The sequence below is a fragment of the Martes martes genome (genome assembly GCF_963455335.1).
Source record: "Martes martes genome assembly, chromosome: 7".
In the NCBI taxonomy this organism is placed as follows: Eukaryota; Metazoa; Chordata; class Mammalia; order Carnivora; family Mustelidae; genus Martes; species Martes martes.
In genome coordinates, this window is record NC_137894.1 from 2201599 (window position 1) to 2229068 (window position 27470).

The window sequence follows — 27470 nt, forward strand, 5'->3', positions numbered from 1 at the left end:
GACCGGCCTGCGGCATTCTCTACCCGGCAGCGGGAGCAGATGCTGGTCCCCAGCGGTGCACAGAAAAATATTAGCCTTTCCGGTGTGAAATAAGGTGGAGGAGCGCAGTTCCGAATGTGGGGAGGGGAAGGAGCACAGTGCGAAGACACCGGCCTCACTGCGACTAAAAGTGGCAGTCACTTTCACTCTGATATACGACAGTTTGTCTGAACCCCACGGAAGGAGCTCCCAGTTTTCCCGTAGCATTTCACACTATGTAGAGGAAATAAAGAGGGAGCACGTATGCTAATCATTCAAAACATAATTTTGTTTTCTGTATTTCATCCATAAGCCTCATCATCGTGGGACAGGCGTGAGCAGTCATGGGTAATCTTGGTCCTAGGACTAGATTCGAGTTTTTAGGCAGGGTCTGCGGAAAGTGAGGGGGACAGCCAGGGCAGAACCTCGGGGATCCTTTGAGATTTTATAATTTTTCACGTATGTAAAATTTGTGGTCAGCTTTAAGGAAAACTTCCGGAAGAGCACTTTTTGTTTCCGAGAATCGGAAAAGGGCATCTGTCAGCTTTTGTCTGTTAAAGTATAACAAAGTTTAAAAAATATAATATCCAGTATTTGAAAGAATATTATGAAATAGTAAACTGTCGTGTATGGCAAGATCAACTATCAAGGGTTGGGGAATAATTTATTAATATTTATCAAGAGCCAAAAAATGACTTATATTTTTTTATAGTGATTATAGTTCTGGCATTTATCCTAGGAGAGAAATTTTAAAAGGTAGGAAAAGGGGGCGCCTGGGTGGCTCAGTCAGTTTAGTGTTTCGATTCTGCTCAGGCCATGACCCTGGGGTTCTGGGATCGAGTCCCACAAGGGGCTCTCTGCTCAATGGGGAGTCTGCGTCTCCCTCTCCCTCTGCTTGTGCTATTTCTCTCAAATAAATAATATCTTAAAAAATAAATAAACAGGGGCACCTGGGTGGCTCCGTGGGTTGAGCCTCTGCTATCAGCTCAGGCCATGATCCCAGGGTCCTAGGATCGAGCTGCAAGTCAGGCTCCCTGCTCAGCGGGCAGCCTGCGTCTCCCTCTGCCCCTCTCCCCGATCGTGGTCTCTCTCTCCTTCTGCTTGTGCTCTCTGTCTCTCAAATAAATAACTAAAATACATGTTTTAAATAAACAAATAAAAGGTAGGAAAAGCAGTATGTGCAAAGATACTCTTTGCAGGGTTAATAATGATACTGAAAAACTACAGACAAATATTCAGCAGCAGACGAATAACTAATTAAGTTAATAAGCGTTTGTCTGTCATGGAAAATGATATGTGTAAACAATACAGAACAACATTGGAAAATCCTTCTGTTATGTGTGGGGGTAAGTGAAAAAGAAGCAGGAGAAAGGCTTGTATACTACACATCCTCTCCGTGAAAATTATATATTCGGTGACTGGAATGTGAGATTTTAAAAAAGATACTAAGGGCATGTTTTTTCCTCGTCTTCTAAACATTTATGAAAATTATTGTAGCATCTCTCCAAACAGATAACTTCAATACATACTAAAATTTAGTTTTAAGGAACTGAACGGAAAAAATAACAAACAAAAACCTTAGCATTGGATTATAAAGTGAGCGTTGGGATATATCTAGAACTTTCTCATTACAAGATGTGCAGTGAAAAAAAAAAAACCTACACGTATGGGTGGGAGTACGTCAGGAAGGATGCTAGATCATTTTCTCAAGGGGAGACGCCCTTTCTCGGATGAGCTAGGCTGCCCCAGGGCCGTGTCCAATTGGAAGGTGACCACATCCGGGACTAAGCTCCAGGTTCTGGGACATGGGGACCTCGCAGCTCCCAGCACTTCTCTACGGCCGCTGTGACTGATGGACGTAGCCCACGTGCAGTGACAGAACAGTGGCTCGCAATTTCCCGGCCCCAAGACCACAAGAGGGCCTGGGGGTGCCCGTGAACGCAGGCTCTCACCTCGGCACCTGCTGCTTGGTAGCCGCGGGTCCTGGTCAGTCTCCCTTCAAACTTCAGCACAATCTCCTTCGCTCGCCTGAGAGGACAAAAACACGACAGTGAGCACAATCGTATCGCTATTTTGGCTAAATGTGCGAAAGTGCGACGGGAGCAGGTGGCCAAAAGGTGAGGGGGAAGAGGCCACGGCAAGGCAAGGCTATGCAGATAAGCACATTGTTCATTTCCCGACCTCCAGCAACCAGAAAGCTCCCTCAAAAAATACTTTCTGAAAAAGAAACTTAATGGACAAATTCTCAGAAAATGATGAATCAATGATGAAATGAGTTTCAATGAATTTCTTAAAGCCCTTCCCTGATTGTTGCCTGGGAATCAATCATGAGCAGGTGGGGACAGGGGAGGGGGGGTCCTGGCAGCAGCACTAGGGGGCCTCACCTCTCCCCTTAACCTCAGCAGCCTTTCTCCTGTAGCCTCGTCTCTGGAAGTGAAAGTCAGATCTAGCCTAGGAGTCCTGCCTTGAGGAAAGGGTGTTGTCTACACGGCCACAAAGAACCAGATTCAGCCTGCACCAACTACCAGCACGCTAACTGACTGCTTTGGTGAGCTGATCCTTGAAATGCACTGAATTCACTGGGATAAGTGGTTAAATCCACACCTACAGGAATAACAGGGTTGGACAATGTCAGCACCAGCGGGAGGGACAGTGGTCAAGGACGCTTAGAGGTGAATGTCACTTTCAAGGCCACCTCCTCGGACACTGAGCTGATGAGACCCTCGTTATGGGTGGCCAGCCCCCCCCCCCTTGAGTATGCGCCGTGCTGAAGGGCTTGGTTCTTTGGAGCCCCTCGACCTCGAGTCTGCCCCGTTTGTGCGAGGGAGGTCTTACGTGTACACCCCAGTAGCCTCTTAGCAATACCCACCGCCGCTGAGTCTTTCCCTAAGAGACGCAGGAACTTGCTGACTCCCCTCCCCCGAGTGAGACGTGAGCTAATCAGAGTGCTTGCTGGGTTTTGGGATGCTGTGCCCTCCTTGCCATCATCCCAGCTCCGCGGTCACGCCCATGCCCTGGCTTCATTCCGGTCAGAACCAAAATTTCGGGCGAGGGTGAGGGTTGACGTCCTACCCTGCCCGGCAGCTAAAAGGCAGAGGCCTATGCAAGTGAAATAATTTGTTTCATCTCATCGTCTACGATTCTCTTCCTGCAAACGTTGTCTGCGCCCTGACTTGGGCCAAGCAGAGCAGGACACAGAGGTACATAGACAGAGTCGATGCGTGGAAAGAGCCCGTAGCTAATAGGGTGAAGGGGTCCCGAGGTGACAGTAATTGGGAGAGAGTGGCGGCGGATAGAGTATGAGCGAGGGTGGGCCTGGACCTGGGGTACCGGGGAGGACGACCTGCCCCAGACCTCCGCACAGACCCATGTTGACTTAAGGCCCCTGCCCACTTGCTTCCCTGCGAGGGCCATGAACCAGCGCCATCCCCTCCCAGACAGGTGTCTGTCGCTCCAGACTCAGCGAGGGCTCCCTGCTTTCCTCGGCGCCGGCCCCCCTCCCTGGCTCCCCACGCGGTCAGGCTTCAGTGGTCTCCGTGCTTTCCAGACACCTCAGCAAGTCCAATGAGTGAGGCATTGCTCCGGTAGCTTCTCAAGGTGACGAGGGAGGAGACGTGGGGACCAGGGGATGATAAACGGAGGTGCTCAGAGGACGAGCCACCTCTGGGAGCCTGACTGCTGGCTCAGGGAAGCTGGGGGGAGGGGGGCCCTGTCACCCAGGCCCTGGCCAGGCATCAGCCCCGAAGGCCTGGTTTGCCCTTTTGATGGGAAAGTGATCATTCGCTGTGCTCTGCCTGCAGATGGAAAAGACTCAGTCTCATACTAATAATTAATGATCATTAATTACTAATTAGTAATTACTGATTACTCCTATTAGACAGTAATCAGCAGGAGCATTTCTGCATGATTCTTGAAAAATTCTGATACAACACATGACTTTTTTTTTTTTGGTTTTAAGATAAATTGCCCCCATGACTCCTTCGGCTGAGTTCCAGTGTTTCAGTGGAACAGGGGAGTCAGGGTCGGAAAGCCCGGCTTCACAGCTCAGGGCCGGCTCTCGGAGGCTGTGTGTCCTGGGGTAAGTCACTTCACGTCTCTGAGACTCAGCCTTCTCTCTGAAATTGCCATCCTCACTCAAGGGAACAGACGTGGTGGGGGCCGACCCCAGACAGGGAGGGTTAGCCAGAAACTGCCGAGACTGGAAACGACAGGTGCCCTTAGCCATCTGCCGAGCCACCTGGGGCCCGCTGCGTCCTGCCTTCGGGGGAAGCCGACAAGCCATGATCTGGTGGGAGACAAATGGGAAACCTGAGGGGCTGTGCGCTTGGCGTCGGGAAAGGGCACTAAGAAGCTTCCAATCCTGTCTACGTGGGGTGCCGGATCAGTGGGGCTGCTGCCTGTCTCTCCAGGAAGGTCCACCTGGCAGGTCAGAGCAGCTCGTTAAGACCATGCAATGAACTCCCTCTGCTGCGACGGGGCCATCCGCCCCACCCACCAGGACTCGGGGGCGGCGGCGTGACTTCTGCATAGCGGAGACAGTGGGAGCACTCTCACAGCTCATCCGTTTACCCTCGGACCTCTCCGTGGGTCTCAAAGAAAGAATCCACCTGAATGTGTGTTAAAACCAAGGGCCCCGGGTCCCCCACACGTTCTGATGGGGCAGCTCTCAGGGCCATCAGGCGTTCTGAGTCTTCAACAAACACCTGCTTGCCTAACGGGGCATGTTTTTTGGAGGCAGGTGGCAGGTGTCTTTCTGCCCCATCACCTCAACTTTAAAGAGAGAGACAGTGGCCGAGAAATTAAGAGTGACCCAGCATCGCTCAGCTGAGGACTGCGAGGTAGTAGTCAACCCAGGCAACCCAGCTGCCACTCCTCAGCTGTTCCGAATTCTCTCACGGATTCTGTAGTGCGACTCAGTAGTAAGGTTACCTGGTTTCCCATAGAATCCGGTTCCTCCCAGAGGAACCAGCAGGGGGAATTACCGTCTGTTTCCATCCCGGCTTATGGACTTGTTAGGTTATCTTGTTCACCTCCAGACACGATGCTAAAATCTAGTGTTTGAAAGGAGGTAGAAAACCACAAATTCCATACACACACACACACACACACACACACACACCAACCCAGACACACGTACACAGACCCTCACAGAGATCCTGGCCACCCTGAGGCCTTTGTGACTTCTCTGAGTCGGGTCGAGAGCGCCTGCCCGCCACTCTCACATGGGTCTTTGTGCTCGTTTCCGTGGGCAGGTCAGGGCGGTTGCGTGGGAAGCGTATTTGCAATAATTAAAAACGGCTGTCATAGCCCTCACCTCAGTGCTCCCAGCTTCTGTCCCATGGTCCAGGGTCTGCAGCGAAGGTTCGCCATGAGATCCTTCTGGAACTGGATATTCTGGAAGATCTGTTCCGGATCAGTGCTGTCCCCTGCTTCATCAGCATTAAAGCTGTCATCCAAGTTGCTGAATGGATCGGGGCGTGAAGGAGGAAATCTGATTAGTGCTGTTGCTTCCAGCAAAGATCTTGCCCAGGGCACGCTCAGCACCTCGCTGCCCCAGGGTCGTCTGTGTGAGGTTTGTACGTGTGGGGGGAGAGGGACCCAGGGAGGCAGAGGGAGAATTTGACAATCTCGGGCAACCTCGGAAGGACACTCATTGGAGTCTGTCGCTTGGATGGGTCGATGAAAGAAGATGGTTTCCCTGGAGGAAAGGTGTCATCAGAGGACACCACAGAAGCAGACGAGAGGGTGCTTAGGAACAATCCTGAGCAGCCGCATCTCGGATGGGCAATCTCTATTTCAGGCCGATTGAGATCATCCGCTCATTTCAGAGACCGGGCTCCTCCTGCCCCCCAGCTCTGGAGGCAAAGGAAAGCAAAGCCACGCGCCGCCCTCCAGAGACCCTCCCTGCGCGCCCACTTCCATTCTCGCGAACCGAGACAGTGGAGGCAGAAGGGGCAGCAGCGTCTAGAAACAAGAATGCAGCCGAGCAGGTTTACGTGGCGGATACTACAGGGCAAGAGTTACTGTGTAGGGGAACCGTTTTCCGCACGTAGCCGCATTTATTCCCGGGAACAATGAACGTGCTAACCCGAAGACGGCTGATCGGGAGAGTGGAGTGTTGTGCTCTTTGCTCAGTGGTGCGCTTAGAAGTGAGACGAAATCGTTCCTTTGCTTTTCCCGGGTTCAGATGGTTTTTACTTCCTCATAGGAGAATTTTCTCCAGTTTCTCCAAGTTAATGGAGGTTTTAATATACCTTTGTAAATATCTAACGGATTCGAACAGCACTACCCGCCCCCCCCCCTTCTTCCTAGCCTGAAGCCCTCTCCGACAGACACCTTATTTACTCTGACGGATGGATTGCCGGCTCTCGCTTGACAGTGCCGACCGAGTCAACAGAGAGGAAACGGAGAGCGCACGCCCGTGGGCTCGGCCAGGCTGGGGTACCTTGGATTCGGGTCCCCCGGTCAATGAGCAGGTGGCCAGCCCCGCGGTACAAAAGCCCGCATAAGGGAGTTTCTGGGTCCGTCCTGAAGGCGTGGGGAGTGGGTTGGGGGCTCTGTGCTCTGGGCAGCCGCAGCAAGGCTCTGGGGACTCGGGCCCCCCTTCCTCCACACACCTGCTTCCTCGGCCGGCCGAGGGCGGGGACCCACTCACCTGAGCAGCAGGGACTCCTGGTACGAGTAGAGCTGGCCGGTGTTCCTCCGGCTTCGGTGGTGTGGACATGCCTTGGAAGGTTTCATGGGGGTTGACCTGCTGCCAGTGACCTCTGGGACCAGCCTCAGGGGTCCCGTCCCGCCACGGAGGAGGCTTCTGCTGGGGAGCTGCTCGGTGCTGCTCTCGCCGGTTCTCAGGAGCAGGAGTGCGCGTCTGCAGCGAGTCCCCTGGCAAGGAGGCCCGTGTGCATATGTAATGCTAAGGTGGCCTCGGCAGCCCAGATTGGCTGGAGTCTAGGCAGACGAAGGCGGGAGGCTTGGCCAGGCTCAGCGAGGGACCGCTAGGTGCTGCCCAGATCCTCACGTCTGTGACCACTCGCACCCAGCGGGGGCTCTGCGCTTTGCAAACCGCCTTTCGTCTCCTCCCGTGACTGGTGCTCACGAAATAGAATGCAGGCACAGAGTTTTTTCTTTGCTCTCTCGTGTTTACCACTCAAGAAAGAGGCTCGCAGTAAGAATCTTGCCTGTGCTCGCACGGCAAAGTCCAGGAGAGGACTTAAATTTTTTAACAGCTTTCTTTTTCCGCTTGGACAGAAGCCAAATCCCCCCCGCCCAGGTTGCACCACGAGTACTGCCTCCTCCCAGCCTGGATCCACGGGTCGCTGACCTTCTGCCCCCTCTGCATTATTTCTATCTATTCACTTCCCCCCCAACATCATTTATAAGCGTATTTCAGAAATAAGGGCACGCCCCCCGACTATTTCAGCCTGCTACTAACAAGAATCAAAGTAACATGTTCTTACAGTTTACATTAAGTGTGGCCAGTTGATCAGCAGGATAATCCTACGAGGTGTGGGGTGAGGAGGTTTACGAGGCCTCCTGGAGTTTCACAGTAAGAAGGCAAGAACTGGAGAGAGCAGATGCTCAGGCCCGGGTTCTGAAAACAGATCGGCTGCTGCTGCAAGAGGGGGTACCCAGCGCAGGCTGGTCCCTGGGGACACATCAGCAGCTCTTCTAGGTAGAAAGGGACCCAGTCCCCTTGCCACCCACACGTTCCCCTCTCCAGTCATTCACTGGGATTTTCCACCGAAACATGTATCCCCAGATCCAGGATTTTCCTACCGTTCCGTGATATAAAACCCTATTTTCTGATTAACACGCAAAACGGCCTGTTTGCAGTTTGTACTCACGGAACAGGAAGGAGCAGGACTGGAGCAGGAAGGTCCGTTTCTGCCGAGCAGCCCGCCTGGTGCCCTAGAACTCAGCATGCAGGGGGGGAGAAATGAGCGGGTGGGGGTCATGCAACGGGGCGAGAGAAAGAGACACATCCAAGGGCAGCTCTACGTAAGGGGCTGGGGCACAGGCTGCTTTCTCCCATGTGTGGATTCCTCCATTGGTCATTAGCAAATCCATTAGATCGTTCTTTTTTTTTTTTTTTTTTTCCTTTTAATTTAGATAGCTCTTCTATGTCTGCCCCAGGCTGGAGGGCCCAAGGCGAGCCGGAGCCCTAGCCAGGGTCCTGAGGCTCAGGGACTGTCCGACGGGGTGCTCAGACCTAGAGCTCGGGGCAGAGGAATGAAGCTGAGGCCAGGGCCAGAGCTGGGCCCCGGGGGGCCTGTGAGACCAGATCGCCTGTCTGCCAGTTTGCCCGGGGCCATGTGGTCTGATGCTCTGTTTGGTAACACTGCATAACATCTGTGCTTGTCAGACGGACAAAATAGTGCACGTAATACGATTATTTCTACCCAACCCTCTCCCCCACCTTCTTTTTTTTTTTTTTTTTTTGCATTCTCTTAGAGATCTTTACCTAAGGGATTATTTCTGAGCATTTCAAAGCTGTTTTTCCTCCTACTTTTTCTGAAGGTCCTTCGGCATTAACATTTTGAACATTTTTGTCTCTTCCCCGCATATGTATGTGTACAGATATGTGTGTGTGTATATGCACATTTTAAGATTTTATTTATTTATTTCGTTTTTTAAAGGTTTCATTTATTTATTTATCAGAAAGAGAGAGAAAGGGAAAGAGAGACAGCATGAGCAGGGGACAGCAGGCAGAGGGAGAGGGAGAAGTAAGCTCCCCACAGAGCAGGGAGCCCGATGTGGGGCTCGATCCCACGACCACCTTAGTTAGGATCATGACCTGAGCCGAAGACAGACGCTTAACCCACTGAGCCACCTGGGCACCACGACTATTTATACATTTTTCGGTTTTACTGTATATGTGCATCTCTCACCTTTCCATCAATTTTATACCTAAAGCAGTTTCCATGTTATTTTTCCAATTGTTTGTGAATGCCTTTCACCAATATTTAGTGGGATATTCTTTTTCTTTTTTTAAAGATTTTATTTATTTATTTGACAGAGAGAGATGACAAGTAGGCAGAGAGGCAGGCAGAGAGAGAGGAAGGGAAGCAGGCTCCTCGTGGAGCAGAGAGCCGGATGTGGAGCTCGATCCCAGGACCCTGAGACCATGACCTGGGCCGAAAGCAGAGGCTTAACCCACTGAGCCACCCAGGCGCCCCTTAGTGGAATATTCTATTTAGAACATGAAATACTCAAATTTTGCGCCATTTCTCAAACATCATGTTATCTCTCCATGTGTTTTTTTGTTTGTTTGGGTTTGTTGTTTTGTTTTGTTTTTGCCACTGATGACTTTTGGGCTTTTCCCATCATTTCTTTAGAATTAGTTTTCCAGAAGTGAACTGACTGAACCAAAGGGAATATCATTACACAATTCAGTTATGTTGTCAAACTGAAGTTGCTCTCTTCCCCTGTATGTGGATTTAATGGTTTATTATTATTATTATTACTGGTAAAAATGAGTTTTTAATGCGATCAGATTTGTCTGTGGCCTCCCTCTGGCTTCCGTCATCTGATTTTTTAAATCCCTTTGAGGTCCACCTGCCCGCCCCTCCCGGCGATGCGTTCGAGGTGCGGCTCGCTGCTGCTCCTCCCCCACGCCCACCAGGCACTTGGGACGCTGGTTCTCTCCCCCAGGACTCACAGGCCCCCGCGGGCCAGGCGGAGGAGGAAGCGCGGCCGGGGGGTGCCGCCTCCAGAATGCGAGGGGTCAGCCACCTTTTGCGTGCGGCGCACCCTCTGACGGTTTCATCGGAGGTTTCGGGTGCTCTGGGTGTTAGATCGGCGTCGGCAGACAGAGGGACGACAAGCCCCTCCAAGGCTCACAGTTGGAAACTTAAGACCCCAGAGAGGACCCAATGTCAAAGTGAGCTAAAAACCATTGTTTCGAGACCAACTGCTTATAGGATCTTTGCGGGGGCAGAAGGAAGGCAATGAGGGCAGCGTGAGAGAAGGACCCCCGGAAGACCTATTTGCAGAACCTTCGAGCGGGGTTGGGGGAAGAGCCCAGATCATTTGGTTACACATCCCAGGAGGTCCTAATAGAAACGGCCAGACGGCTTAGCTTACAGGAACAAAAACATTCATACCCTATGTCATCGATTAAACGATATCCTCCCCCGCCAAGGGAGTTCTATTCAGAGACAGCAATGCCCCGGAGCGCATCTCAGAGGAAGGTAGGCGTCCCTCGGGCCACGCCAGCCCCCCTTCTCAATGGCATCAAGCCCTCCTCTCTGCGTTTTCCAAGAGAGACATTTCCGTCTCGGAGACAGGCCGGCGGCCCCAGGATATTGCTACGGGGACTCTGAAGCCTCGGCTTTGACGTCGAGAGCTCCGTTTTGGGTCTGAAAGAGGCGATTCAGGTGAGGGGCTCAGGAAACGATTGTTTCCCATTTTCTGGGTGACAACCGAATTTGTCAGACACGAGAGCGGGTGTGTTTGTTGGTGGCGAGTTCCTCACGAGCTCAGCGGCTGCGAATGAGTTTGAAACTGAGCAGACACCCTGAGATTTCCATGCGGGGTCACGTGCCGGACGGTGACCCATGTAGCCGATGAGCGTGTCCTCACACGGCAGATGGGGGCCGGCGTGGCCTCGGCCTCAGTGGCCCCCCACGCCCAGTGAAGACGGACCGTCCCCACCCCACAGACTCCCTGCAGTCGAGATGCTGATGGCTGGACGGGTGGCGGTCGAGACACAAATTCCAGAGCCCCCGGTGCTGCTCTGCGGTCGTGGCTCCTGAAAGAAGGGCTTTGGGGTAGAGAGCGCCATCGAAATGCATCCCCCGTCCTGGGACGCGAAAAACAGAATCGAACTTGCTGGAACCCCGGATGAAGGCAAGCAGCTGAGTCCTCGTCAGGCAGGCACTTAAGATTTGGCTGTGATTCCTCTTTAATGATTTTCAGATTGCGGGCTCCCAAATATTCGGGGACGAGCAGAAAGCCCCGCAGACGCTGTCTCTGGGCAGGGCGGCCTCCTGCCAGCTTTTCTCCAGGTCCCTGTGGGGACGCGGGGGAGCAGACGGCGGAGAACGGCCCCGAGAGCATCTGCGGACGGGCCAGGCCCACACGGCTGAGCGGGTCCGGACGGAGTGTCTTCGTCTCCCACCACCCAACCGCGAGGCGAACCGGGGTCCCGCCTCGGGCTGCGTGTGGCGCGTGTGGCGTTCTTTCCATCCTCTCTTAACACAATGATCTCCGTTTTTTTCCCCCCAGTTTCACGGACGTCCCTTTTCTCCGGTTTTGACATTCCGTTTCCTGTTTTATAATAACCTTTTGAAGTCCTTTTCCTTAAAGTGCAAAGCAGTTTCTCCCTTCACACTTACTTTACCTCCCCCAAGCAAGACTTAACAAACTGAAAGCCCTCCCCCGCCCCGTTTTTCTTCCAGAACTCTGTTTCCTTCCTTGTGATTACGGGGAATTTCCCCAGGTCTACCTACATCTCTGTTGACTTTTAAAGAGGAAAGTTCAGTTTTGCCCCATGTGTGTCCAGAAGTAGTGTTCACGGGTGAGTTCTGTTCTCATCGTAAAATACTGTACACACAAAGGCCGCGAGGGTCTTCTTTACAAATCACGGATTTTATACGTTTGCACAAAAGCTGAAAACAAAGGTTTGCATATTACATCTCTGTCTAACAAAGACAGAATTTAATCTAACGTGTGTGAATGGAAAAAATTGAGTCTATCATTTGTTCCGTTTCTCCTAAGACTCCAACTCATCAACTGAGATCATTTGTAATGACCTTGGGGGTGGGAAATTCCGGTCACTAAAAACAGTGTCACTGTGGGCTGCCTGGGTTACCCTGGAGGAGTCACGGACTGTCCACGAGCCTTTACGTCCCCTCCTGTGGGCCAGAAGTAACCTTGCAAGGTTGTAGATGCTCGTGTGGACGATGGGTCTAGCACAGTGCCTGGAACGTGGTCAGAGCCCCAAACTGACGGGTAGGTTTTACTGTTGTGTCTCTGATTGTATTATCATTCCAACCCCACTATGAAAGCTCAGCTGGAATGGGTTGAGCTCAGTCATTTTATCCGAACCATTGTTAGGACCGTCGTTCTCACGATCATCAACCTTATTTTAACTTCAGCAGGAAAGCTGATGAGAACGGTGTCGAAATTACTTATTTCCTGACAATGGACCGGATTCGCGTAAGGCGTATTGCGAAGCTCCTTGTTAATTCCAGGAGAGACATGCTCTGTGTCCCCTTCGGTATACCCGTCTATACGAGTGAGACTTTGAGAAATGCCTTCCTCCTTCTGAAAAGCAGACAAACAAGCCCGAGCGGAGGCCGATCACCCGTGCAGAGTCTAAGCGGGTGTGTGCCCTCATTGCGCTCAGCTGTGGGTGAGGGGAGGAGGGTGCCAAGGCCCGGAGGCGCAGGGATTCCCTTCCCAGAGCTCACGGGGAAGCCGGCAGACAGTCCAACGGGCCGGGACCGTGAAACCCAGCATGTGGTCCCCTCCTGACTGCAGGAAGAGGAGAAATTTGGTAAGTGGTATTCTTCTCGAAGTTCTGAAAGGAAGACAGACACTCACCGGTTATGATGGGGCCTTACTAAATTTCTACGCTGCTGGTCTGGAACCTGTGATGATGTCGGCACATGGGACGGAAGTGTCAGTGTGCCATCAAACACTGTCACCGGCAGAGACCCTCGGCCATGAGCGGCGCGGCCCGGTGATACAGGCCTTTTGCTGATTGACATTGACTGTGTTTTCCTTCTGGGCACCGAGGCTTAACCCCCCACGCCAGCTGCTTGAATGCGGTCGTGATTCCCTTTCAATGCTCAGGGAGAAGGAGCGACTCCTGAGTGCCGGGAGCTGGGCGGTGGCAGAGTGGAGAAGGAAGGTTCAGGAGGATGAGATCAGGAAGCAACGGGACTGAGTGCAGAAGGGACGTCTGTCTGTCCAGCACGCATCAGTCCCGGGAAGACAAACACCAGTGGGGGTGGGAAGCTGCGAGGAGCCATGGTGGGGAGCATTGGAGAACGACCCACTCCAAAGAATGGCCCCGGGGCATTTGTCTGGTGGGGGCAGTTGGAGACAGAGCCGTGGCGGGGCTCCTGGGGACCCCGTGAACATCACCTGCCAAGTGACTCCACTCAGCCCCCCTTCAGCTCCGCCGAGAAGAGAGACGGCCGGCTGCTTTTCCTTGTTGGTTTAACCATACGATACACCATCCTGTAAACAAATTAATTTCCCCTGGGAGTTTTGAAAGCCTCCTAACTACATTATCATTTTTCTGCATAAAGGAAGCTTAGCAAGAGAACAATTACGGAACGGACTTCAAATGATCTCCAAATGGTCGTAAAGTGGAGACGGCCGTCCACAGAGATGGGAGGAAAGCACGAACAACATTCGGCTGGCTAAAATCTGAGATGGTTTATTCTGAAAGCTGGGTTGACCCCTTCCTGTCCTTTCTATTTTCCAGCAGAAACCCTCTGGCATCCCCATTTAAACTTGTTCTAGTCCCCTCCTCTTGTCCATAGCCTTTCTGCTCTGTCCCCTCCAACCCAAATGTCAAGGCCAAAACAGACGTCCCAGCTTGACCGGTTCTGGTATGAGCTGACACGTCAGGGTCAGGGAGTATGAGCGAAGGTGCCAGAAAGGTACGAAACCAATGACCACATTCATCATTGAAGGCTGGCTTGTGCCGGTCCCATGCACTCCGTTGGGGGTGAAATGAAAAAAAAAAAACAAAGAAATGCACAACCCTCTCCTTAGTTAAAGCCACGTGGGCGTGGCGGGATGACAGGCAGACAAAGGCAGGAGTGCGAGTGTGGTAAGTCATGCTATGGAGGGAGGAAACATTCCCTTCATGCAGTTTGGGGCTTTGGCTCGGCTCAAGAACTCCGCTGATACAAGACAGATTAACAGGAGGAAAGCCTCTACCTCTGAATGAATTTTTGCACGTACGTAAGAATCTTTGCGGGAGAATGAGCAGCTGCAGAAGTGATCAGAGAAGGATGCTTTTATATCTCTTCGTCAAAAAAATCTATGCAGTTGTGGAGAATTGATAAGACAAAGGGGTTTGAGCTGTGGGTCGGGAATGGTGACGAAACAACAATGTCGGTGTCTTACCTGGGAACAAACAGGAGACTGAGTGTCCTCCTGGCACCTGTGGTTTCCCCAGCTCCTGTAATTCGAAGTGGTCACTCTGCCAAAGTGGCCGATTTCAGAGTGACGGGGTCTGCACCCTTTCAGCTGGGTGGATGCTTGGAGCTCTAGAGGGTAGAAGAGAGGAAAGCAGTGTTGCTTTGTTGGGGCCCTGGAAGGTAAATCCCTGTTCTGAGGGCAAGGTGGAGGCTGGCAGAGGGACACCGATAAGCCATTCAAGACTGAAATGCCCCTGGGCCCCTAACCACCTGCAGGGCTTTGGGGGGGGGGCGTGGATGCTGAGACCCCAGGCCCTGAGACGACACAGGTGGAAGGAGCTGGAGTCCAAGGCGTAGGTCTGGCAATCCAGGGAACCTAACATGCTTCTCGCCTGGTGCGTCCCTAGGATCCGGGAGATGTCTTGGACGAAAGTCAAGTGAAGCCATCAAGCCTCGGAGTGAACCCCCCCCCTTCGCCAATTAAGCACGAGCCTCACGCATTCAATAATTCATCCCGAGCTCAGCACTTCCTGACATCGACAGCATGCCAGCCCCTTCGCGAGCCCCGGGGGATGCGGGGGGATGGGAAACCACCCGAGGTACCTGGTGTTGGGGTCTGGTGTCTGTTCTTCGGAGTCATGGCTCGGGTCAACTGTGAGCCCTGAACCTGGATTGTGCCACCACGCTTCTGAGAAAACGCCCCTGGTCCCCCGCCATCCTTAATACAAGAAGCCGGTATTTCTCTTTTTTAGTCTACCGTTCAAGAACTTGTGACATTTGTCCCCTTTGGGCCTCAAAACCTGTCCCCTCCATCTATGCAGTTGGACTATCATTCCAAATCACCTGTCTCTTCCCTGCTTCCTCACCCACTGGCCTAATCCTCCCACGATGACGGCTTTTTTCCTCTACTTGTGGGATCTGGGTCCCCCATGCTTTCTTGGGGTCCCCCACAACCACAGATGGCCCTTCACCACTGTCCTCTTCTAAGTGTGTCCGTCTAGGCAGAACCCCAAAGGGAGTCCTTCTCCCCATGTCTCCTCCCTTTGTTGCCCCGTTTCTCTCATGACGCCACCTGCTTCCTCCCCCCAGCTTAGCCCCAGCCCTTCCAGTCGCACCTTCTCCCAGCCTTACCTACAGGACTTGCAGGAACATTGCTCTAGACACAGGTTTCTTGAGGAGGCATCTCTAGGTCTGTGGTAATGGGGAGGGAAGGGGGAGGACAAAGTCTTGGCTCCCTTCCAAAGGTTGGGTTTGAAGTTGCAATGGAATGAGAAAATTCGAAGCATTCAAACTTCATATCATTGAACGTATGAGCGCCTCTTCATTAATTATGATGCCGTCCCCCCGCTGTAAGCAGATACTGGGAAGTAACCCCATATTTGGTAAGCACGCCCTTCCTTTCTCTTCTAGCTTCTCCCATCAGCGTGGTAGGTACAGAGTCTTCAGGGCAGAAGGGATCTCAGAGGCTTTCCTGGAATTCCTCTACTGGTATTTGAACATCATTAACATTTCCCTCCATGACCCTGTGGCTCCTGCCTGAGCACATCAGGGGCTAAAAGATCATTTTCTCCTGACGCAGTCCACTTATCTGCAGATTGCCCGCGTCATTAATCCTTCTTTATATGGATCTGAAATCATCGTGCTAAAGTTTCTACCCGTGCATCTGATTATTATTTTCTGGAGCCAGAGAACTGACAAATGAGGATAGCCAGGTTGCAGGACACAAGGTCATGACAAAAACGGAGAAGATTTTTTGTATACTAGCAATGAATAATTGAAGTTGGAAATTGAAGAAACAATACCATTTATGATCGCACCAAATAAGGGAATATTTAGGTGTACATATATCAAAATAGATACATGATTTGTATGGGAAAACTATAAAACTAACAAAAGGAACAAAAGGTCTAAATAAGTGGAGAGATATTTCATATTCATAGATTGGAAGATACATTATTATGAAGATGTTAATTCTTAACAAATTGGCCTACGGATTCAACAACATCTCAGCTAAAATGCTAGCAAGCTGTTCTCTATGTACCAATAAATGCATTCTCCAGTTTATATAGAAAGGCACAAGATCTGGAATAATGAACACAACACCAAAGAACAAAACTGGAGTCCTCTCTCTACCCAGCTTCCAGACTTACGAGCTATGGTAATCAAGAGAGCACAATGCTGGTGAAGGAACAGATGTACAGATTAATGGGACAGAACAGCATCCAGAAACAGACCCACAGAAACAGAGTCAACCGATTTTTGACAAAAGAGCAGAGGCAATTCATTGGAGAAAGATCAGTCTTTCGACAGAGGGTGCTGGCACAGTTGGGTGTTCATACATAGAAAAATAAATGTAGACACACACCTTATACCATTCACAAAATTAATGCAAAAGGGATTAGAGACCCAAGAGTGAAATGCTATATGATGAAACTTCCAGAAGAAAACAGGAGAAAGCACACACGGTCTTGGGTTTTGTGATGAGTTTTTAGATACAACACTGAAAGTATGATCTGTGGATGGAAACACTTGTTAAGTTGGGCTTTATTAAAATAAAAACTTCTGCTGGGAAAGACACCGGTAAGAGAAGGAAAATCTAATCCACAGAAAGGAGACCACATTTGCAAAACATACATGTGGTAAAGGATCTGTGCCCCAAATATGCAAAAAGCTATTAAAAATCAATAATAAGGGACGCCTGGGTGGCTCAGTTGGTTAAGCAGCTGCCTTCGGCTCAGGTCATGATCCCAGGGTCCTGGGATCGAGTCCCACATCGGGCTCCTTGCTCAGCAGGGAGCCTGCTTCTCCCTCTGCCTCTGCCTGCCTCTCTGTCTGCTTGTGCTCACTCTCTCTGACAAATAAATAAATAAAATCTTTAAAAAAAATCAATAATAAGAACACAAACAACCCAGTTTAAAAAAATAGGTAAGAGATCTGAATAGACTCCTCACCAAAGAAGATACCCAGATGGTTTATACAAGTAAGTGTATGAAAAAATGCTCCACATCATTCATCAGTAGGGAAACACATATTAAGGCAATGTTGAGATAGCATTCCATAACCTTTAGAAAGGCTAAAATCAAAAAAAAAAAAACTGACAATACCAACTGCTGGTGAAGATGTGGAGAAATAGGAATGCTCATTCTTCGGTGGTGGGAACACATGATGGTGCAGCCACCTTGGAAGATGGGTCAACATTTTCCTACAAAAGTGAACATAGTTTTACCCTGAGTCATAAGCCATAAAAATGATTCCTGTAGTCTTTGTCTGAACTCATTGCCCCCCGGGGAATTGTGAGCAACACTAGACAAATCCCAGGGGAGGATCATTCTATAATACATCGACCCAAAACTCTTAGAACTATCAAAATCATAAAAAACAAGAAATGTCTGAAAAATGATCACAGCCAAGAAGATTCCAAAAAGAAATAATGTGTGAATAGGATGTGGGATCCTGGATGAGATCCTTGAGCAGAAGAAGGTCATTCAGTGAGAACCAAGAAGATCTGAATACATTAGGGACTTGAATTAATAACAATGTATCCGTATTGGTTTGTGAATTGTGACAGATGAACCATCCAGATGTAAGAGACTAGTGACAGGACGAAATGGGCGTGGCATATATGAGAACTTTCTAGGCTACCGGCAAAACTTATCCATCATTCTAAAAGTATTCTATAATGAAGAATTTTTAGAAATATAATAGTGTTGAGTGCAGAAAAATAAAGTTCTGAGCTGCCTTTCTAGATGTCTCCTTTTTTTTTTTTTTAAGTTTTTATTTATTTATTTGAGAGCGAGGCAGGGAGCACAGGCAGGGGAGGGACAGAGGGAGAAGCAGATTCACTGCCGAGCAAGGAGCCCAATGCGGGACTCGATCCCAGGACCCTGAGATCATGACCGGAGCCCAAGGCAGATGCTTAACTGACTGAGCTTCCCAAGCGCCCCCAAATGTCTCCTGCTTCTGCTTTTTAGACATTTCTTTTGCTCGAACTACGTGCTTACGCTAATGGCATGGGGTACCTAACAAAGACAACAGCAGCGTGGACTGAAGACCTCCTGTGTCGTTAGGGGAGGAGCCTCTTCAGATCTTTGACCAATTTACCTATTTTTTAATTGGGTAGTTTGTGTCTCCACACTTATACCTTCTAACTACACTAGCCTATCTCCGTTATCATCCTGATAATGACGACAGTTATGAGACACTAAGAAAGGGGCAGCTGGGCTCAGCCACCTCTGTTTTCCCTGGATACATGCGAAAACTATTTTTTCTAGCACCTTTGCAATTCGGCCAGGTTCTGTGCCTGGTTCTCATGACGTGTGAGTGCAAGTAAAACGTGTCATATGCAGAACAAGACATGTAACAGCTGGGGAGACCCATCCACCTGTCTTGTCCCCTTTGGCCGTGACCATGGGGGTCACGGGTTGAAATGGCAGAGCCTCAGGAAGGAAGGAAGCAGGGTCTCTAAATGTGCACAGAGGAGGGCTCCCCTGGAGGGTCCCTGGATCCACAGCAGCGTCTGACGGAGCCACAAAGGAACCTTCCCTGTGTTGATCATAACGTCTTCCCTGCTGACCTCCGTGACGCCGAGACTCGGTATATTACATACCTACATACCGTGCAGTGACCGTGTGATCACGCCGTCCTTATTGATAGGGTCGGTGGTCTTGGTTTTAATAATAATAAAATAAAATAACATCTCCCAATGAATCTTGGCTCAAGGCATCACAAATCACGGAGAGGATCGTAGCCTCGTCTCACACCCCTATGGCAGTCCTTGCAGCGGACCTTTCCGGTTCCTTTTCATCCCGGGGGCCAGCTGAGACCTTCCCCCGCCATCCTCCCACATTCTGACCTCTGCTCTCTCCTGCTGCTTAATGATCTTCCTATATTGTGTAGGAAATGGAGCAAAGGCAGTTACCGTGTCTGCTGGCGATGACCCAGAGAAATAGGCTTTGGACGTCTAGCCAAGTGCCTCCCCAGGGCAGCCCTCAGCCCTTGGCCTGGGCCTCACTGAAACACAAGACACGAACCTCAGTCACAGCCTGGCCTGGCTCCAATGACAGCGTCAGGGCCCGGAGAACAGGGATCCCGACAAAGCCGTTTCAGATGGACGTGATCGGTCAAACAAACCAAGCTCCTTTTGGAACCGAGCTATGATAAATTTATATGAGAGTTCTGACTTCCCAGGGAATAATCCACGGGATCTTCAGGCCACAGCCAACCTTTCAGTGTAACCTCCCTCCTCTCTGTGTCCCAGGAGGCCTTGTCTCCAGCCGGCGGCCGGGTCCCTCTGCGCGGTGGAGTCACGACCAGGGGTTTTGGGAAGGCTGGTGACGCAGGCCAGCCAGAGAGTCATCTACAGGAGAAACGAAATGCCTGCGTGGTTTGGAACAGGGTGCTGGTCCTTCAGAACGACATCTCCAACCTATTCTTTCATTCCACAGCTTGTGGAATTGAATCCCTCTCGAGGGGGAAGAGTTGAAATAAAGAGTAAGTGAATGAACTCCTTTGTTCTTACAGTTCTTGCTTGGTAATAGGAGAATAAAAGCAACTTGTTTCTTCGACCTAGCTCATGACAAAATGCCGCTGGAGAAGGTAGCCTCCCCACGGTCTTCAGGCTTGACCCGACAGGAACAGAAACAGGACCTTTCCCACCCAGGCTGGGAAGATGCAGAGTGTCCCAATCTGGGTTTGGACGTGGTGGTGAGTGCGTGGGGACCGAGCTACTGTGGGCAAAGCTAAGGGTCCCATCTGGAGGTCATGGTGCTGGGAGGCCTCCTGGAAGGTGGTAGATGATAATTTTGAAAAAGTCCAAGGATTCTGGTCCCTTAAAGCAGAAGGCAGGATTTCCCCCATTTTTCTTTTACCTTTTGAGACCTTGTTAGGCCTGAGCCACCTGTCCCCCCAACCCCATTCCTGGGCCCACACCCTCTGTCTTAGCACCTTTACTCTCCCTGTAACTGTGGTCCGACATTGGAAAGGGGCACCTCTCCCTACCAGCTGATGCCACTCTCCTTGTTATTTTTATTTATTTATTTATTTATTTTCAGCGTTAACAGTATTCATTGTTTTTGCACCACACCCAGTGCTCCATGCAACACGTGCCCTCCTTAATACCCACCACCAGCCTCCCCCAACCTCCCACCCCCCGCCCCTTCAAAACCCTCAGGTTGTTTCTCAGAGTCCACAGTCTCTCATGGTTCACCTCCCCTTCCAATTTCCCTCAACTCCCTTCTCCTCTCCATCTACCCTTGTCCTCTATATTATTTGTTATGCTCCACAAATAAGTGAAACCATATGATACTTGACTCTCTCTGCTTGGCTTATTTCACTCAGCATAATCTCTTCCAGTCCCATCCATGTTGATACAAAAGTTGGGTGTTCATCCTTTCTGATGGAGGCATCATACTCCATAGTGTATATGGACCACATCTTCCTTATCCATTCGTCCGTTGAAGGGCATCTTGGTTCTTTCCACAGTTTGGCGACCATGGCCATTGCTGCTATAAACATTGGGGCACAGATGGCCCTTCTTTTCACTACATCTGTATCTTTGGGGTAAATACCCAGTAGTGCAATTGCAGGGTCATAGGGAAGCTCTATTTTTAATTTCTTAAGGAATCTCCACACTGTCCTCCAAAGTGGCTGCACCAACTTGCATTTCTACCAACAGTGTAAGAGGGTTCCCCTTTCTCCACATTCTCCTTGTTATTTTAATTGATGTGCAACAGCAAGTATGGCCACCTGGTGTCCCCAGTTCCCGGGAGGCAGCCTCCAGACCTTTGGAATTCCCGGCATGCTAGGAGTGTCTTTGTTGTTCACTCACGGTGGCCCCCTGGGACCCCATGTGGTAGTTTATTCTAAGGAGGTGACTCAAGATGGGAGTGGGTCCTACCAGGAAGACCCGGGCAGCATCATGGGTTGCGGCTTTGAGCCAGGTGAGAGGGGCCCAATCTCCAGGGGAGGCCCGAGACTGGGGTTGGGGTTCAGCCGCGTGGCTAATGATCCCATCAGTCACGTCTACATAATGCAACTTCAGTAAAAACTCTGGACGCCAAAGCCGGGGGGGAGCTTTCCTGGTTGGTGATATTCGCATAAATGTCACACATCAGCGTTCCAGGAGATGACACATCCTGGTTGCTGGGGGGCAGGATAGCAGAGGCTCCCTGCTGGGACCCTCCGAGACCTCACTCTATGCGTTTCTCTCTCCCTTTGCTTCTGATTTGTGTCCTTTGCAATGTTAAAACTGCAGCTGAAAGTGTGGTGCTCTCTCGAGTTCTGGGAGACAGTCTCGTGGCCGTGGGATCCCCCCTCGGCTGTAGCCGGCTGACTTTTCCTCCAGCCTCTGCCATTCTGTAGGAGCCCGGGGCCCCGTCCTGAGTCTGGCACAGCAGAACTGTGTTCTGGATCATAGAGTGGGCGCGATCCACACGGACTGGCTTGGACGGAGGCCCCAGCAAACTCTCCCAGCACGGACCCGTTCGTCTCCCTGGACCATGGAAAGGCAGTGGGCAGGATCGCTGCTGCTTTCCCGGAGGGGGAAAAGAGAGAACACTGACCCCTAAGATTCCGGTGACTCATGAAGCCGCCCCCTCTGCAGATAGAGGTCTTTTCCCGTCCTTTCTTGGTCACCTTGTCCCTCCTCCTCTGGCTCTCTCCGGCTCCTGGTAGCTCAAGGCAGGAATAGCGAGGCTTCCTCTCTTGTGATCCCAGAGTGTGCGTGTCTGTGTGTGTGCACAGGACGCACATGGCGGCGTTTTTCTTTTGAGACTCTGACCCTTGGGGATGATAAGAGACTCGGGCACGGCTGGCAATGGTTCTGTGACCTCTCCGCGACTCAGGTCTTCTGTCTTCCAGGTAGGGCCAGAGGCTGGGCTAGAAGTGAATGGAGGTGTTCCGTAGATCACCAGGACCAGGATGAAGTCTCCATCTTGTGGCGGAATCCAGTTCTGCAATGAACTCTTTTTTTAAAGACTTTATTTATTTGTTTGTTTGTTTGTTTGTTATTTGAGAGAGAGACAGGGAGAGCCAGAGAGAGCAGGAGCAGGGAAGCAGGAGAAGTCGACTCCCCGCAGAACAGCGAGCCGGATATGGGGCTCAATCCCAGGACCCCGAGATCATGACCTGAGCCGAAGGCAGAGGCTTAACCCACAGAGTCCCCAGGCGCCCCTTAATGAACTCTTCACATGAAGCAACCCCAGAGTCAGCCTAGAGGGGCAGCTTAGCTTCAGCACAAGGCTTCTTTGCAAAACTCCATTGGGAAGAGGATCTCAACTGGTACAGGGAACTGGGGAAAGATATTTCTTTGTTCTTTTGCCCAGGAGAGGACCTGCTGCGGCCGGGAGTGCAGGTCTGTCAGCGAGCGAGGCGCAGTCCCTACCGTGCGGAGCTCACAGTCCGGGGATGGGGAGTGGACAAATGGACGGGGGCACCTGGCGGGAAATGCTTATGGATGCACGTGGGCGGTGGGACCCTGGGGAGGGCCAGGGAGTCAGGCGGGTGCTCTAGAGCAGAAGGCATCTGAAGCAGGTGGAGAACTTGACCTGGGGAAGGAGCGGGGAAGTGCGTCGAGGGCAGAGGAGAAAGCAACGTGCGCTTTGAGAGGACACTCGGGGGGTGTGAAATGGACCAGAAGGGCAGGTTAGAAGGTGACAGTGGCCCCACGGAGACGGGGCGGGAGGGCGAGGGAAAGTGCAGAGACAGGCGTTAGGTTCGGGACGCGATGGGGTCCCAGGCGTTCTTGTGTTAGCGGTGGCTCGCGTGGGATAAAGTCACAGGGGTCACGAGGGTCTCAGGGACTGGAAGTGTGGGGTGATGGGCCGCTGGCTCTGCGGGTGGCTCTGGCAGGATGTGGGCTACACCGGCACCCAGAGTTACCTCAGTTTCCTGCTGCCGGGGCACAAAGGACCACAACCCAGGGCATTGAAACCTCACCCACAGGTCACCTCACTGTGTCTGGGGCACAGAAGCCCAGGTGGGCGCAGCTGGGTTCCTGCTCAGGGCATCGCAAGGCTGAAATCAAGTGTCAGCTGGGCTGTGGTCTCCCCCGGACTTGGGGGTCCTTTTTATTTATTATTTTTTTCCTTCAGGTCCTTTTTAAAGCTCTTGTGGTTTCTGGCAGAACCTGGTTCCCTGCAGTCACAAGACAGAAGTGCTGGATTCTAGGGGCCACCTGCCCAGGCAGAGCCTTTGAGGTTGGCGGGAGAGTCTCTCCCTCCTGGGAGTCTGCTCAGACGGAGACTGGCCCAGTGTGATGGAAGCTGGGGTGTGCCCACCTGATCACCGCCGACACGACAAACCCACCGGCTCTGCCCACGCTCGAGGCCAGGGGCGTCCAGCCGTGTGCACCAGCAGGCCGGAATCTTGGGGCCCGCCCCCGAGTTCTGCTCACCACGGAGGTCTTCGGGGGGAAGACAGGAGGTGAGGAGGGGGCAGACCCCGAGAGACGGCTGGGAAGAGGAGGGGGCCACGTGGCTGTCTGCGGCGCGTGGGAGGAGGCGGCTGGACCCACGGCGCGCAGAGAGCGGGTGCTCCATCACGAGGAACGGGGCGTCCAGTTGCCACTTTACCTCGGGGAGATGTGAGCAAGACGGCTGAAAGCTCTTCCCTTTTCCTCCCTCCCTCCCTGCCTTTTTAAAATTTTTTTTTTATTTTTTATGACTTTATTTATTTACTTTAGAGAGAGGAAGAGAGCAGGAACCGGGGAGCAGCAGAGGCGGAGGGAGAAGCGGACTCCTCGCTGAGCGCAGAGCCCGACACGGGGCTCAATCCCGAGACCCTGAGGTCGTGACCTGAGCCAAAACCAAGAGCCGGACGCTTCACCGACTGAGCCAGCCCGGCGCCCCTGAAAACTCTTCCCTTCTGGGGGCTCTTGGATGTTGCGGCACCCGGAGCACAGACGTCCCCTCTGCCGCTCAGTTCTGTCCCCTCCTCCCAGCTGCCCGCATCCGCTCCTCTCCGCTGTTCCGGGCGACCTGTCCCCTCGGCTCAGGTCTGTCCTCTGCCACCCTCCGCCACCTCTTTCCAAAGAGAAAATAGTCTCCACGTAACCGCCTGTGTCTTTTGCTGGAATGTTCTCTGTGTCCCCCTGTGAAACGAGGCCACACGGACGAAATCTCCAGCATGGAGACCTGGTGTGATCTTTCAGGGTTTGGAGCCTCTGAAGTGAGAGACTCGAGCTCTTTCTGCTTTTCCTCTCTGTCGCCCCATTTCCTCTCTGTTCGTAGTCAGGACTCCCGCTCGCCCACCGGAAAAGCCCCTGGAGACAGGAAACATGAGGACGTAGGACGCGCAGCCTGCTCACGAAATCTGCCTCTACTCTGTGACCTTGAACTCAGACCCCAAGAACCGAGCCCCTCTTTGCTTCTTGTGAGCCGGCCCTGTCCCCACATGCACGTGCGATGTCATACCTCCACGCCCGTGTCTGCACCATCACCTCCTTCCTTGGGCTGTCTTTACTGCGACACGGGTCTGGCGACTCCTGGAGAAGAGCCCTGTCCCCGCTGTCCCAGCCCCCGACAGTCCCACAGGGTGGGCTGGACTCTTCCGAGGTTAGACCGCGGGCCTGGTGGAGGGAGATCCTCTCAGGCACGGGACTCCTCTCTCACCGGATGTCCCTAACCCCCACGTCAAAGGCTGAGAAGTCAAGTGGCATCAGAGAGAAAGGTCTTAGAGGAGGGCTTCCTAAATCGTACCTAGTGGTTTATTAGGGGTGCTGGCGTGTGAGGGGGAATAGTACAGTACGTCCTGGAGAGGGACAGGTTCATTCACATGCGAAAGGCTCTGAGCACTTTCTACAGTCAGGAAGTCCAATATCTTCCGAAATTTTCTGAGCAATTTTTTAAGTACCCCTTTGCCCTATAAAGAAACTCTCTAGGATGCACTATGGGAAATGCTCTTTTGCACAAACAATTTTTGCAAACCAGACTCCCTTCCCCCAGAACTTTCACCAAGATCTCTTTGGAAATAACCCCACAAACAAGGAAGACGAGAGGGGATTTATTGTCTCCGCTGTCCTGAATCTGAGAGGCAGCTGGGACCGCGCAGAAGCCGCACACACAAAAGGAACAGAAGGAACAGAGGGAGCAGTGGGACAGCCCAGGGACAGCCGCCTTGGAAAGTAGCAGCAAGAGTCCCTCCTGGGGGTCCGCGGTGTCCCTGGAGCGCGAACGACACCCACATGGTGGGCAACGTGCGGGACTGCAGGGAGGGGGGCTGGTGGCAGGAGCCCTCCCGGCCTTGACCGGCTCTAGAGAAGCAGAGGGAAGGGGGTTCAAGGAGGCAACCAGGGCAGCCTCGGCCCCGGGATGTAGCCCGTCCTAGCGCAGTAGAGCCAGGGAGAGAACAGTAAACCTTCAGCCCAGAAACAAAAGAGTTTGTCTTAAGAAAGGGCATGATTTTAGGAGGAAGAGAGAAGGCAGAGGGGAGCGTCCACAGGAGAGGGAACCATGGGGGGAAGCAGGAGTGAGCTGTTGGGGGGCGAAGCCTGGGGGCTCCTGGGGGGGCTCAGTTGTGCGTCTGCCTCGGCTCAGGTCATACTCCCGGGGTCCTGGGATCGAGCCCCGCATCAGGCTCCCTGCTCAGGAGTCTGCTTCTCCCTCTCCGTCCCTCTCACTCTCTCTCTCTCTCTCTGACAGATAAATAAATAATAAAATCTTTTTTAAAAAGGGGGGTGGAGAGGAGCACAGGGTATGAAAAGTAAAGAACACAAGTGCAGGCACGCAGGGGGGACCCGGAGAGACGGCGGACACGAGGCTCGAGGGCCAGGAGCCGCGGGGAAGAGGGCGTGGCGGGGACAGGCAGGCCTTGCGCCAACATGGCGGACAAGCAGGACGAGGGGCGCGGGCGGTGGGCACTCAGAGCCCAAGCGCGGGGCCGGGGAGACGACGAACACGGGGAGAGGATCCCACACGTGCACCGGGAGGGGGTCGCCCGTGAGGAAAGCAAATGAGCAGAACCGACCTGCTGTTTAAAGCCGCAACTGGGGGCGCCTGGGTGGCTCGGTGGGTTGAGCCGCTGTCTTCGGCTCGGGTCATGGTCTCGGGGTCCTGGGATTGAGTCCCGCATCGGGCTCTCTGCTCGGCGGGGAGCCTGCTTCCTTCCCTCTCTCTCTCTCTCTCTGTCTGCCTCTCTGCCTACTTGTGATCTCTGTCAAAAAAAAAAATCTTAAAGCCACAACTGAAGAAAGCATCCCCGAAATGAAAGAGTCTTTGTGTTTACGCGCTGCAAAGACCTCACGCCCACAACACAAGGATATCTCGGAATAAACGTAGGGCATCTTAGAGAGGAAGAAAGACTCGTTCTTCTTTTCTTTTCATTTTTTTCCCTTTTTACAAATTTATTTATTTATTTACTTTAGAGAGAGAGCACGAGCTGAAGAAGGCAGAGGGAAAGGGAGAGAGAAACTCAGGTAGATTCCACGCAGAGCACGGGGCTCGATCTCACGACCGTGGGATCAGACTTGAGCCGAAATCAAGGACGCTCAACCGACCGCCCCATCCAGGTGACCCAAGAAAGCCTCTTTCAAGTGTCCAAGCAAAATAAATTCACTTAACGCATGGAAGAAAGCCAGGCTGGCTTCAGATGTCTCCACGGCAACATTTAAAGCCTGAAGATAATGTAACAACACTTGTAGATACTCAGCAGAAGAAAGGCCAATCTAAGGGGTTTATCTCCACGTAAATTGTCCTGCGAGGACAAAGCCCGCAGACCTGCCTTTGAGTCAGCAAGAGCTCAGACTCTGGAGAAAGCGCTCAGAGGCTGAACCCCCGTGGAAAAGACACGCGGAGAGGCCATAGAAGAGCGAGAAACACCCTTAATCGTAGATCTAAGACTAAAATAACGTGCAGGGGTTTGAGCACAGCATGTACGGACCATCTGGACGGTGATACGGGGATGACAGAACAACAGAACGTGGAGGGAGAAGCAAGTCAAGACGGGCAGATAAACAGGGAGACGGTCTCGTAAAAGCTACGGCCAACGGGTTTCGTTTAAAGCGTCAACTAAATCTTAGTCTAAATCAGGTAATGACATCACTCAACAGTCCAAAGGCGGGTACCTGGCCGGCTCCGTTGGTGGAGCACGCAACTCTCTATCTCAAGGTCGTGAGTTCGAGCCCCACGTTGGGCATAGCAATCACCGAGAAAACAGTTCAAAATCCACCCAGAGACATAACATTGTAAGTTAAAATGTGGTTGTAGGACAGGGGAAGGAAAAAGAAACTGGCGAATTTATCCCCATTTATGGTGATACCATCTAAACAAACCAAGAAATAATGTTGTTTAGAAAACGTTATGTTGGTAAGCACTAGAGTTTACAAATAAACTGTTACAGGTATGAGAGAGCTGGACA

The 27470-nt window shown here is 52.0% G+C and overlaps 1 protein-coding gene across 1 annotated transcript in view; it reads right to left on the reverse strand.

The window, feature by feature from the left end:
• The window catches only part of TMC3 (transmembrane channel like 3), a gene marked incomplete at both ends in the record, with an annotated part of 35236 nt that extends 28477 nt beyond the window's left edge, over positions 1-6759 (reverse strand). Inside the window, 3 exons of the mRNA XM_080808669.1 lie at positions 1971-2046; positions 5333-5479; positions 6674-6759. Coding sequence (XP_080664795.1) covers positions 1971-2046; positions 5333-5479; positions 6674-6759 — 309 coding nt within the window. The remainder of the gene's footprint in view (positions 1-1970; positions 2047-5332; positions 5480-6673) is intronic.
• Between the last annotated feature and the right edge of the window lie 20711 nt (positions 6760-27470).